We start from the raw sequence: 12,417 nt of genomic DNA, 5'->3' as shown, positions 1-12,417 counted from the left end.
TGTGTGTGTGTGTGTGTGTGTGTGTGTGTGTGTGTGTGTGTGTGTGTGTGTGTGTGTGTGTGTCTGTGTAACAGAGGCTTGCTGAGACAGTGTGCAAACTCTGAGGAATTTAACATTTCAGTGGAATAATTGACGCAAACTGCCTCGGCATGAGTGTATTACGTTCCTCTGTGATGTTTGAAACACATGCGACCAGACAGACCGACTTTGTCAGAAACTGGGATTTCACTGACACACACACACACACACACACACACACACACACACACACACACACACACACACACACACACACACACACACATCTTCTATCTGCACACATACGGGATCACATGCACACTCCATCTCTGTCAGCCCTGAAAACCATTCGTCAGCAGCCTTTAAGTTTTACCGCGGATGTGAGCAATGTTGACCTTCAAACAGGAGTTGACCGACTAACACACAGTTGTAACACACACACACACACACACACACACACACAGGCTCAGTCACGTTCACATGTCCTCACTGACGATCACTCATGAGCTGAAATCACAACATTCTTACACTCGGTTGAGCCTGAAATCCCCGAGCTTAGAGCAAGACTTGACAGGAAAGAGGAGAGCTTCCCAGTTTCACGCTGACTTACTCCTGAGCATGAAAAATATATGTTTCCTATTTACCACTTAAAGAGTAATGTCACCAATACAGAGCAAACTCTCCACATTTACAATGAAAAACAACCTTAGATACCTACTGTTCATGTTGCTGCTATGATATATAGGCAAGTAGCCTTTGGTTTTATTTTCTAAAATGAATTCCAAGCTGTCTTAGGTTAGTTTTTTTTCTTGATGTTGATGTTCTGATTAAATCTAATCAATTCAATATTAAATTAAGTTTTTCTCTTGGTGAATGCAAAAAAATAAGTCACAATCCGGAAATGGTGCTTGAAAAATCAGCAGCCAGCGCCATTGAACCTGTTGTGTTTGAGGGCGGAAGGAAAAGTTCTTCCTAGCAGCAACAATGCTGACCCGGCTTAAGTGACAGCCTGAGTTGCCACAGATATTGCAATCCCCTGCACACATAGGCTGCTGTCCGCTGTCCTAGCACAGTGTGTTCTGGTCCTTGGATGCTGTGGACAGCACAGTCGTGGTGACATTTGTAGCAGAGCAAAGGAAAAGTCTTCCCTAGCTTGTGATGCTAACAAATCCTATGGTACGTCTTAAATCACCACGGATATGGCAAACCTTTAAACAAGTGAATGTATATCAAGATGGAGGATATGTCTCCACTTACTATTACTGTACAAAAATGAAGCCTCTGTGCATGCGCTGACATCTTGATACTGTGCAGTATTTGAATACAGTCTGTGGTTTGAACAGAGCAAAGTAAAAAGCTTCACTTGCACCAAGCTAGCTCATAATGCTTACTTAGCCAGCGTTACTTGCTAAATCATCCAACAGTATATCATCATATAGATAACCTCAAACTCTTGACACAGGAGCAGGTTTGTCTAGCTCATTTTAGTAAAAAGTGACACTGCAAGACATCCAGTCGGTGTAACCAAACTATCTGTACTACCTCAGAATGATATCTCTTCAAAGTTTTTGAGCCTTTTTTCTAATTCCTCTTATTTATAGTGCGTTGTATTTCACAGCTTTCTGAGTTAAGTTTTTCCTGAAAGTGTTCTCAGAACTTGAGACCACAAACATTTAAGATGTCTTAAAATTCAAATTAACAGACAACTTCCAAAAACTCTGAAACATGTCCAACTATGGTATAAGTAGTTACAGTATGAAGGTATCCTCTGATAAATTATAATCATTTTCACTTTGTAATTGTAAAGTCAGCCTCGATAGTAAGGCGTCATTTCTCATATGTTGGTCAGCAGGGCTAACCCCAAGTGACTTCATTTCCCAGCAGCAGCCACAGAGGAAGCCCCCCTCGACCATCCGAGCCGATGAAACAGTCGCTTTGACAGAAAGAATACAAAGATTTCTGACTTGTGGTCTTTTTGGAAAGTCACAGCAGTTGAGTTAAAAACACAATCTCTGTGGGTGGCTGCCCGGCATATCTTTTCAGATATGTGTGTGTGTGTGTGTGTGTGTGTGTGTGTGTGTGTGTGTGTGTGTGTGTGTGTGTGTATCTGTGTGTGTGTGTGTGTGTGTATGCATGAGGTGGCCGAGGTTCATTGAGAAAACATGCAAAGAATTTCCTACAGAATCCCGAGGCCAAGTGTGTTTGAGTGGTAAATCGTGTCCTTGAAACACCCCTCCTTTGCCATCGACACGCACACGCACGCACGCACGCACGCACACACACACACACACACACACACACACACACACACACACACACTTGTCAGCACAAATACCCCCAACACCCTCAAATTCCCAAATATGCTTTCCACAAATACTCCCATGATAACACTTTCCCCCTCACACACTGCTTGTTTGCGTGTGCAGACGGCCTTTTCTGGAGAGAAAAAATAACAAGAGGGAGATTTCGACATTTCCCTCCTTGCGGTCGGAGACGGGGGCCAACCTAAACCGGCGTGGGCCCCCTGACCGCGTAATGGCTAGTTTCCAACCTCGTCATAAGACACGTGAGGGCTCAGTTGGACCAAATTCAGTCCAGTCTCTCTGCGCCGCTGCTTCTTCCATGCAGTATATAATTTAGATATTTTTGGCTGAACATACTGTAGCTGTGTGGGAGTGTCTGAGGTAAATACAGCTTAAGTTTAAGACTTGAGACGCAGACGGGGAGACATATCATCCAAAACAAGTTTGTTTTTCTCTTTGGTTCGGTTACTTGAAATGTGGACCAAATGCCTTTTATCTCCAGTGTTCTTTTTCCACATTGTCTGTATCTATTGGTGGAAAAAAACACAGCTGGATTCATGTGTCAGCTGAGGACCTTTAAACTGACCCACTAACACACAGCTGCAGCATCCTTCTGTACACACACTAACACACAAATGTGCAGATGTGTACACGCTCCATCCTGAGGCAGTAGAAAGTCCACTCTCTTCCTGTGCTCATACTGAAAACATTTGTATGAATGACAGGTTGATTTTCTGCCTGCTCTCTTGAATGGTTGAAACAGAGTTTAGAATAACATCCCAAAGAGTTAAAGAAGAACAAGCTGTTCTGAATGGGCTGTTGATGGAGCGGTGAAAGTCACCGTGATGCCCACAGGCTCTTTGTAACTGGGCTGTGCATCACGTAGCAGCGCTCTCCGAGTGACGAGAGGAATGCCGGGTGAGTGATGGGAGGAGGTGCAGGCAGGGAGAGAGTGGCAGGTGAGATAAGAGGAAAGAAGAAAGAATAATTGTAGAAGGAAGAGGAGGAGAAAGAAGAAAAAGGAAAGAAGGAATCATGTCTTTTTATTATTTATCTTTTGCTTTAGCTGCTGTTTTCATACCACTTGTTGTGCAAATACAATCAGTCATCTCCACATTTATACGCCTATAACTGAATCTAGCATTACGTGATTATAAGCTCATTTCTACTGGATCCCAAGAGCTCTCATGCAGTGTTTGGTTGGATTTACTGACAACAAGTCGCATTTCAGTGACCCACATTTCCATACACTTTAGTATTCCAGGAAAATATTGATTTTGTTGTTTAACATGTGGGTCAAACGCAGCATCACACAAATACTGCATCATACAACACCACATTCAGTATGAGAGTGAGCATGATTTTTTTTTTAGGGGTGGATTATTCTGACACATAATCCTTTTTTTTTTTTTTATCACAACGGCTGAGTCGCTGAGAGAGTGCAGACGGATGACGGTGCAATGACGGATGCAGAAATGACAGATGATGGCCCATCTGTCAAAGGCGCAGTGCCATGACAAACAGTGTGTTCCCATTGTATTCATACTGCCTGTACTGGAGAGGGAAAGGTAGTTAGGAGGCAGGAATGCTTCAACCAGAGATCTGCATTTCATTCACACTTACTAACGAACTTTTGAAACCCCAGATCATTTAGGTGTTTTTTTTTCTAATGGTAGGCATCCCATATTCAGAGGGTGCATCCTTGATAAAACAGCTGCAGGTTTGACTCCCGACCTTTCGCTCCTCCCTACATTTAATGTCTCTCTTCAGCTGTCCACTCAATAAAGGCAAAAATGCCAAAACAAACTTCATAATCTGTATCTTTAACGATAGAATTTGATAACTTTGAGCCGCTTGACAGCACTGTTTTACTCATTTTAAAATGCAGCTAAAACATACAGTGCAGCATGCAACTTACTTGGACATCTTTAATGCAGTCAGGTTCAAACAAAGAAATACAAACTTTTGGCCCGAGAATCCCCAAATCTGTGAAGCTCCAGTGGTGTAAAGTATTGACATTGATTTTGTAACTTGCAACATATATTGCAATCATTTTTTTTGGTGTTGACAGAAGCACACCTATCTGTTGCCATCAGTGTCACATGAAGCTCTGTTGTTCAGGTTTGAGACTGATGAATGTGCTCCGATAAACAGACACATGCCACAGAGACAGTCTTAACAGTATCTCAAAATCTCACCTGTAACCACAGACAGGTTTATTCTGTTTGAGATGGTTGAGTAACCTCACCCAGCAAGAAGTAAATCCCTGACGTGCCTCTGTGTTTTTGTCAGTGGTACAACGCACACCTCTGCATGCAGACTTGATAGCAACTAGGAAGGTTCAGAGACAGATAAGAGGTTTGTGCATTCAAGTTTGCTTGTTGTGGATGTGTATGCTAACTAGTTAACATGAGCAGTTATCAACAGAATACATATTTTTTTAATAATCCAAACAGTGCACCTTCTTACAATATTCTCCTACTTAAATTGTTTCAAACATTTAATTGAAAATTGTTTTCTATGTTAAAGAGGTGCTTAAAATACAGAGGTCAAATCTCTCCACCCCTCCAGAATCATGTGCCTGTTTGAAGAAAAATGGACTTTAAAAACTAGATTTTTACTCTCAGGCATACTGTGTACTGTTTAGACACACAGGCTGGTCTTCTGTACACTGACTCATGTAACTCATATGGATGCCATACAGACACACGAGGAGACAACATCTGGCCCCACAAACAAACATGGAGGCTTTAAAGTGTGTTTGTCTCTTGTTTCCATAGTGTCACAGCGGCAGGCCGACGCTGGGAAAAACAACTAATTTTTTAAACAACACAGGCAGCTTTTAGTGGAAATTTTCCACAAGTTGTGGGAGGATGTGTCCCTGATGTTTCAGAGTGTCCCTGGTGTTTGTGTCCGAGGACGTCACACTGTATGTGTTTCGTAAATTGTGTCTGTTTAGTTTAAAAAGACAGTGGGTGGTTTCAGCCAAGTAACGGGATTTGTTTGGTGGACGGATGCCAACTAGGCTGATAATTCCCGAAAATCACAGGCTCTGTGTCGGCGTATTTCGAAACTTCGACAATGTTTATTCTTTAAGATATCCGACAGTTTGTAATGAAGGCCATTTTAAATGTTTGATTATCTTCATGCCATTTGTAGCTGTTGTATCCTCTACTAAGAAAGATGATGCATCTACAGTTTATCTTCCAAAACATAGAAAGCTGGGATTTCTCTGTCAAAAAAACTCTCTCCTAAGGATCTGCCTGTGTGTCTTTCAAAAAGGATTTGAGCAGGCGATAATCAGAGCCAATACATGAAGTCATGCATGATTATCAGGACGTTATCCAGGGCAGGAAAGAAGGAGTGTGATGTTTTCTCTATCGGTGTGGAATGAAAATACTCTTGTAGTTGGAAGTGCAAACAAACAAACACTTTTTGTCAGAATGATAATGTGGGACACGCAGGAAAAACACACTTTTGGACAGCTGGTTGGAGCTGGTATCACAAAGTTATTTAGGTCATGGACCCACAAAATGAAAAAGGCATGCGCTGCACTACAAGCAAAAACATTCGCTCTCATTTTCATTGTTTCAGCACAGCATTACACATCTGATCAATGTCAAAACATTTACTAGACAGCATACATTTCGTTTTTTTTAGACTCTGCAAGTGAATGTTTGGTGAACCACTCGTAACCTTTGGCTGGTTCAGAAATCCTTCAACAAATGAGGTTCTGCTTAAACCAGCACACTCTTTGTCTCACACTATAACAATGGAAATGAATGTTGAACAGCTGCAGAGAAGCAGAGACAAATGGAAATAATCCTGCTCTAACCAGGTGGTGTTTGTCTCCTTGCAGGTGTGTGAGCTCTTACACTTCCTCATCGAGAAGTGCAGCAGCGTCCTGGGAGAAGACGTCACCTCACTGTTCAGGAGCTTCAGCCAGAAGAGCAGCAGCAGTGACCACGGATCAGGTAAGAATCGGGGAATATGTGGGGAATAAGAAGAACACAGTAATTAAAGATGCATAGACTCTGGCAGGACTGTTTTCAAAGATCCAAGCCAAGTCTGTGGACTCAGTGTTGACGACACAAATTCCAAGTTCTGATCCCTCACCACTGGAATGACATAAACGGTATTCATCCCCCGGTTTTTATCATCTTAAAATCCCAACAGTCACAATTTTTAATCCGCTCTATTGGATAAACATGTGGGGATGACGCTGAAGAAGCACATTACTGGAATCGTTTGCGTCCGAATTTCCTGTTTCCCAGAAACACAACAAATAAAGACACATTTAGGAGTCGTAATATTAAGCTACGTTTGCAACCTTGATCCTTTATCAAAATGACATTTTATACTTCTGCAAAAGCATGAGAAAAACTTTGAGAATGTCTTGAAAAGGAAAAAAAGCAGAACTTCTTAATCCAAGCTTCTTCCTTGTCTGTACCGCAAAGATGTCCGCATAGTTTACCTCGCTGTGGCCTTCAAATGCTATTTGTTATCCATTAAGCTATGAAAAAAGGATAAGAAGAAGTAAATAAGAGGCAGAAACTTGTGGATGTTTTCGGGATGATTTCTTAAAAAATGGTCAGGATCACGGTCACACTGTGTCACCTAACAGCAGCTCTTTACCGTCTCGTTCTCTGAAAGTGGTTGTTAACAGACACTGCTTCAGTGTGTAGCTCAGCGTGGGTGTAGTATAACGGTTTAGGCTCTCTCAGACCTGTTGATTGGGGTCAGGAGGTCGACCCGAGGTAGTTTCAGCGATTGCCGGGGTCACGGCGTTGAATCTCCTCCATTCATAAATTATGCTTAATTTGTGCCTCGCTCTATAAACAACCACCGGGGGTTTAAAGAGCGCACAGCAGGACGACACTTTGCCTCCTGTTCTCCTTCCTCTGCAGCAGAGAACTGTGGCGTTGTTCATTTAGCTCTGCAGTAACGGTCTTGGTTTCTCTAAGACTTCTGCTCTTCGCTTAATAAGATATGTAGGGAGGTTTATTCAAGGGGAGAGTAAAAGAACAAGAAGCATGTAGTGATACTTTTTACTGCATTTTATTTGGTTAAGTTGTTGAGGTTTGGTTTGCCTGAACTTTCACGCTCATTTAAAAGGTTGTTATGGGGGGAATTACACTTTATTTTAGGTACCAGCAGGACTGGAGAAATCTATTTTATTTGACAACTACTTTCACATTAACTCTTTTGTTGTCATAGACTGAAGGTGACACTTTAGCAGGGACATTACTAACTGGAATGTGAACCCCTTTTTGAGTTTCAGTCCATTAACGTTGAGGATTGGCAGGTTAAGGAAACCCTGACGCTCAATCTTTTTTCTTCCAGATGTGTCGTCCTTCCAGATGAACGACTCGTCCTACGACAGTCTGGAGAACGAGCTGAACGACGACCCGGAGTCCCCCTACCAGGAGCAGCTCCCCCTCCGGGACAAAGACAAGCCGGACAGCCGCAGCCGTGACTCCGTGATCACCCTCAGCGACTGTGACCCCGACCCGGACCCCGACTCCGACCTGCTGCTGCAGCTGCCCCCGCTGTCCAGACCTCGGCGGTTCAGCCCAGCAGTCCGACAGCCCCGCACACGCCAAGTCAACGGCCAATCACAGTGTCCCAGGAGGCTGAGGAGGAGTTCAGAGCCTGCCTTAGCTGTTGCGAATACAGCACTGTCGGGTGCAGCGATTGTCCACGTGGATGCCAACCACCTTCCTCTGAGGAAGGCGAGCTATGATGCCGCAATGGATGGGGAGGCCGACGAGGTGTTTATGGAGCAGGGACTCAGCGGGCTGCAGCTGAAGGAGGAGGAAGAACTGAGACGCGAGAAGGGAGGAGTCAAAGTTCTGAATGGTGGACGGAGGAAGTCGAAGAATGCCCCGCCACCTCCGTTACGCTTGGATGCCAGCTGTTCCAGTCTCTCCTCCCCAGCAACCTCACCGACAGGCTCCTCCCTCAGCTCTTTGGACTCCGCCTTCTCTCAGTACTCGACAGACTACACCACCAATGGGGTGAGTCCATTGATTGAGCCTGCTCCACTCTCTCCTCTCTTCCCTGGACGACCCCAGGTGTCACTCAGGGCCTCGCCGCCTCAGAGAGAAGTACCGTCTCATTTGGCGCCGCCCAACCCGCCCCCTCGGATCAGTCAACAGCCCCAGAACTCTCACGGGCTCCATCCAAACACATGGCTGAAAAAGGATCGTCGCCTGTCTCTTAGGCAGCCTGAAAATGGACACACAGAGGAGGAATTGCCTGTCCTTAATGGTAAAACTCACCCAACGTGTAACGGCATCTCCACAAGTGCACAGGTCGCCATGACGACAAACCAACGCAGATCCAGCAGCCCTCCATCCTATCAGCAGGCTATGCTGCAACTGCAGCGCACTCGCTCACCTTTCTACAGGGGGACGGAGAAACCTTTGACGGTCAGAGAGCTGAGGCAGCTCCACGACCAGACCCCTGCCATCAGACCGCCAAACACCACCTCTTCTAACGCCTCAACACCACAAACAGGAAGTGAGGTCACACAGAGGCTGGCGAGTAACGAGTCCCTGCAGCCCCCACAGGGTGTTTTCTATGGACAGAGCGACACCACCCTGGTCCTCCAGAGGCAAATGTTGCATTCTCTGACTCAGACCCAGGAGGGTCAAAAAGGGAGGAGGACACTTCCCCTCCCCCGCAGAGCATCCGAACCCGCTAAGGTCACAGTGAACTGTCACCCTTCTTCCAGCCTCACCCTGGACAGGCCTCGCACTTCTAAAAGTCAGACCCAAAACGGCGGCCTGGTGATGTCAGAGAGTGAGCCCAACCATGCAGAGTCACGCTATTGCCTGTCTCCATCTGCTACACGGGCTGTGCAGGACTACTTTTCCTCCCAGGGTCAGGAGGATGCAGACGCCTGCTTGAGGAGGAGTCAGGAGGTGGCGCTGGCCATAGTGCAGGGGAAGAGGGAGTGGCAGAGCAGGAGGTGCAGCGACCCTCGAGTGGATGAATTTGAACAGCTTTTTTTTGCAGAAGAGTCATACGTGTAAATAAGAACTTTGTACAGACAATCTGTGTATAAGAGACTTTTAATTCTGATATGTGCGTAAAAATTGTCTTTATTGTTGATGTGATAACACTCCGCCAAATACACCTTTCCCCCGTAGTCAGCCCAAAACAGAAAAAGTGTTGCAGTTCATACATATGGTACATCCACGGTTAAGACTTTAAAAGGTACAAGTGAGGATAGTAATTATACAAAATATACAACAAAGGAAGATTTAAGAAGTGCTTCCTGGTATTTGACAGAGATGATGCTTTGTTGCTCTGCAGTTAAGATTCATAAAAAGTTCTTTATTCATACCTGAGTCGTTAAAATCATACAGAAATGACTGAAAGTTTAAATATGACAGCTGGATCGCTAAACCGTCATTTGAAGCTGAACAGTCCAGCGTTACTGCTCTTTTTCTAAAAAATTTGTTCTGAAAATATTTGAATTTGTTATGCCTTAAGAAAGTGTTATTGCTTTTTCAGTGAATAAAAAAGGAAGAAGGAGCTCTTTCAAAATGAAAAAGAACGGACAAATCAGCTCCTTTTTCTTCTATTAAGGCAAAATAAATTAAATTAATTCTGTCGTGGTTCATGGCCAAGAGACTTATTGTCGTCAGTTTTTATCAGCAAAACATGAAACTTATTTGAAATTCGATTAATTCAGGATGAAAATGAAGACTTTTCTGTACATATCCCAGTTCTTTCTCCGCAAATAATAAAGCATCAAGGTCACAATCTCATCATTGGATACAAATGTTGGCGCTAGGTGCTTACTATCGCTGCTGTCTGTAGCTTTAACGACAACAATATGGTCACGATAATTCTATGACTTCATATGAATACAGTGAACACACTTTCTCTGGAGTGCCAAAGGCGAAAAGTGTTAGGACGGATGCCACCGCTGTACATACTTGTAACATCTTGGACTATTTTAACAGCATTTATATCTTTTGTGAAAAATGTTGTCTGTAAAGTGAAACAAGTTTTTTGTCCAGAGCGAGTGAAGTGTTTGTATGTCTGATATGGTGATACATCAGGGCTGGTATTTATTCATATGAGCGGCGTTTCTAGACACACAGCACACAGTGTTGTTGTGTAGCTCTGGTTTAAATCTCTGTGACCGGGGGAGGGGGGAGGGGGAGGAAACTGTCCATGTATGTTTGTGTGGAATCAAAAGTATGATGTGATCTTTGACAGCGTGTCCTAAGCAGGAATGTGAGAAAACTTGTGCCATTGAGGGAGAAATCTCCTTTATTCTTGCTTTTATAGCACTTCATTAGTCTCACAGAGAAACTAATTCAGTCTTTAAAGAAAGACAAGGACACAGCCTGTTGTGTGTTGGTGAGTTCAGCTGAGTTGTATGAACTATTGAAAAACTGTTTTATGTCCTCACTCCTCATTTCACCATACTCACTCAGCGTTTTGCTCTAACAATTTGCTCAGTGGCAGAAGCTCAAATGCTGTCGTAAAACAAGGTTGTACCTCTTTGTGTCCCAGGTTGCAAATCAGGAAAATGTAGGGAACATGACAAATCATTATTATTGATGAATCACTTTTTGTGAAAAAAAAAAAAAAAAAAGAACTCGAGAGGCAAAGGGTTAAATGAAAATATTTGATAAACAAATGTGAATCCACAAGGTAGCCTACCGACACGACAGCTAACAATAGCATTCAAGAAATTCTGATCATAACATTGCTGTTAGCTAGCATTAACACGATGTTAGCTAGTTAGTGGCGTAATGCTAATGTTAGCTGTTGTCTAATGAAGGCACTCAACTATTATGTCTCTTACATTGCTGTTATTTTGCTTACATTAACAATATCACTACGTGATTAATGCTAATAATGCTTTTTAACTTTAGCTAGCTAACATCAGTGTTCGGTAGTTATTTTACTCTTTCCCCCTATATTGTCGTACGGCCTTATCACACATAGACGTGTCGCTCTTATGGTACAGCACGCTTGCCTTGCGCTCTTCTGCTGAACAAGGCGTTTTTCTAGTGGTTTTTTGGGCATGCATAAATTGTTATTTATTTTTTTTAAACTTTGCAGTTCAAGGCCCGGAGTCGCGGCGCTCGTCCATGTCACTGGCCGAAGCAGCCAGTCAACTAAAGTAGTAGGCTTTAAATATATGATTGAATTATGATATTTGTTACGTTTATCTGATTTACAACCTGGAGCACAACAATATAAACTCTTTTTAGCTTCCCACCCTGAGTGTGATGTCAGAGAAAAATGGCTGCTGTATGAATGAGGTGAATTATGATTTTAGTTTCAGTGCTGCTGCTAAAACAACGCTGAACTCTAGGTGACACTTAACACTAAATGATCTTATTTCAGCATGCAAGAATTTACTTAAAAGTAGAAATTAAATCTATAAAGATAATGTATTGTAAGCAAAATATAACTTTTCACAAGTATTAACAGTGTTATTATGAAATGAACATTGATTAAACACGCTGGAATAAGACCTTAGTGGTGTTAAGTGTTCCCATTTAAAATGTCTCTAAAGTACTTTGTCCTGTATTATAAATATTATAAATGTTATCTCGAGTACAGATAATGAATCTGTGTTCAACTTGTATAGTTCTGCATATTTATGATACAGAAATATCTAATTATATATAAATATATTATCGTTACTTTGGTATGTTGTGTGACAAAATCAAATGTGTATTTTTGTACATGCCAATTCTGCTGCTGCTGTCTCTATAGAAAGTATATTTGCTACGAAACGCAACATCTGTATATTGTGTACATCTGATGTCCAATGCTCACGAGAAACAAAACTCTCATTGATTTTAATAAATGTTGCTCATGTGAAAGTGAAGTGCAAATCACGTTGAATTTGTTTTGTATGTCTATTCACATATTTCTGCAGAGTGGGATGAGTCAATGCTGGTTGAGTATAACAGCTAATGCAACTTTATTTCTCTTCAGGAAGAATTATTATGCTAAATTTTTTAAATTCAAAACCTGGTATGAACCTGGTAAAGAACGATTAATAAAGTAATATAATAAAATAGAGGCAGAATTTTCCTTCCAAATCCTGAAAGTG

The 12,417-nt window shown here is 42.7% G+C and overlaps 1 protein-coding gene across 1 annotated transcript in view; it reads left to right on the top strand.

The window, feature by feature from the left end:
- The window catches only part of arhgap20 (Rho GTPase activating protein 20), a 38,374-nt gene extending 26,178 nt beyond the window's left edge, over positions 1–12,196 (top strand). The window contains exons 14-15 of the mRNA XM_061053507.1: positions 6,181–6,295; positions 7,665–12,196. Of these exons, the coding sequence (XP_060909490.1) occupies positions 6,181–6,295; positions 7,665–9,358 (1,809 nt within the window). The 3' untranslated portion in view covers positions 9,359–12,196. The remainder of the gene's footprint in view (positions 1–6,180; positions 6,296–7,664) is intronic.
- Positions 12,197–12,417: the final 221 nt, after the last annotated feature.

Source organism: Labrus mixtus, chromosome 13, assembly GCF_963584025.1.
Source record: "Labrus mixtus chromosome 13, fLabMix1.1, whole genome shotgun sequence".
Classification (NCBI taxonomy): Eukaryota; Metazoa; Chordata; class Actinopteri; order Labriformes; family Labridae; genus Labrus; species Labrus mixtus.
Note: the sequence above shows the minus strand (reverse complement) of the source record. Positions and strands in the feature narration are given on the sequence as shown.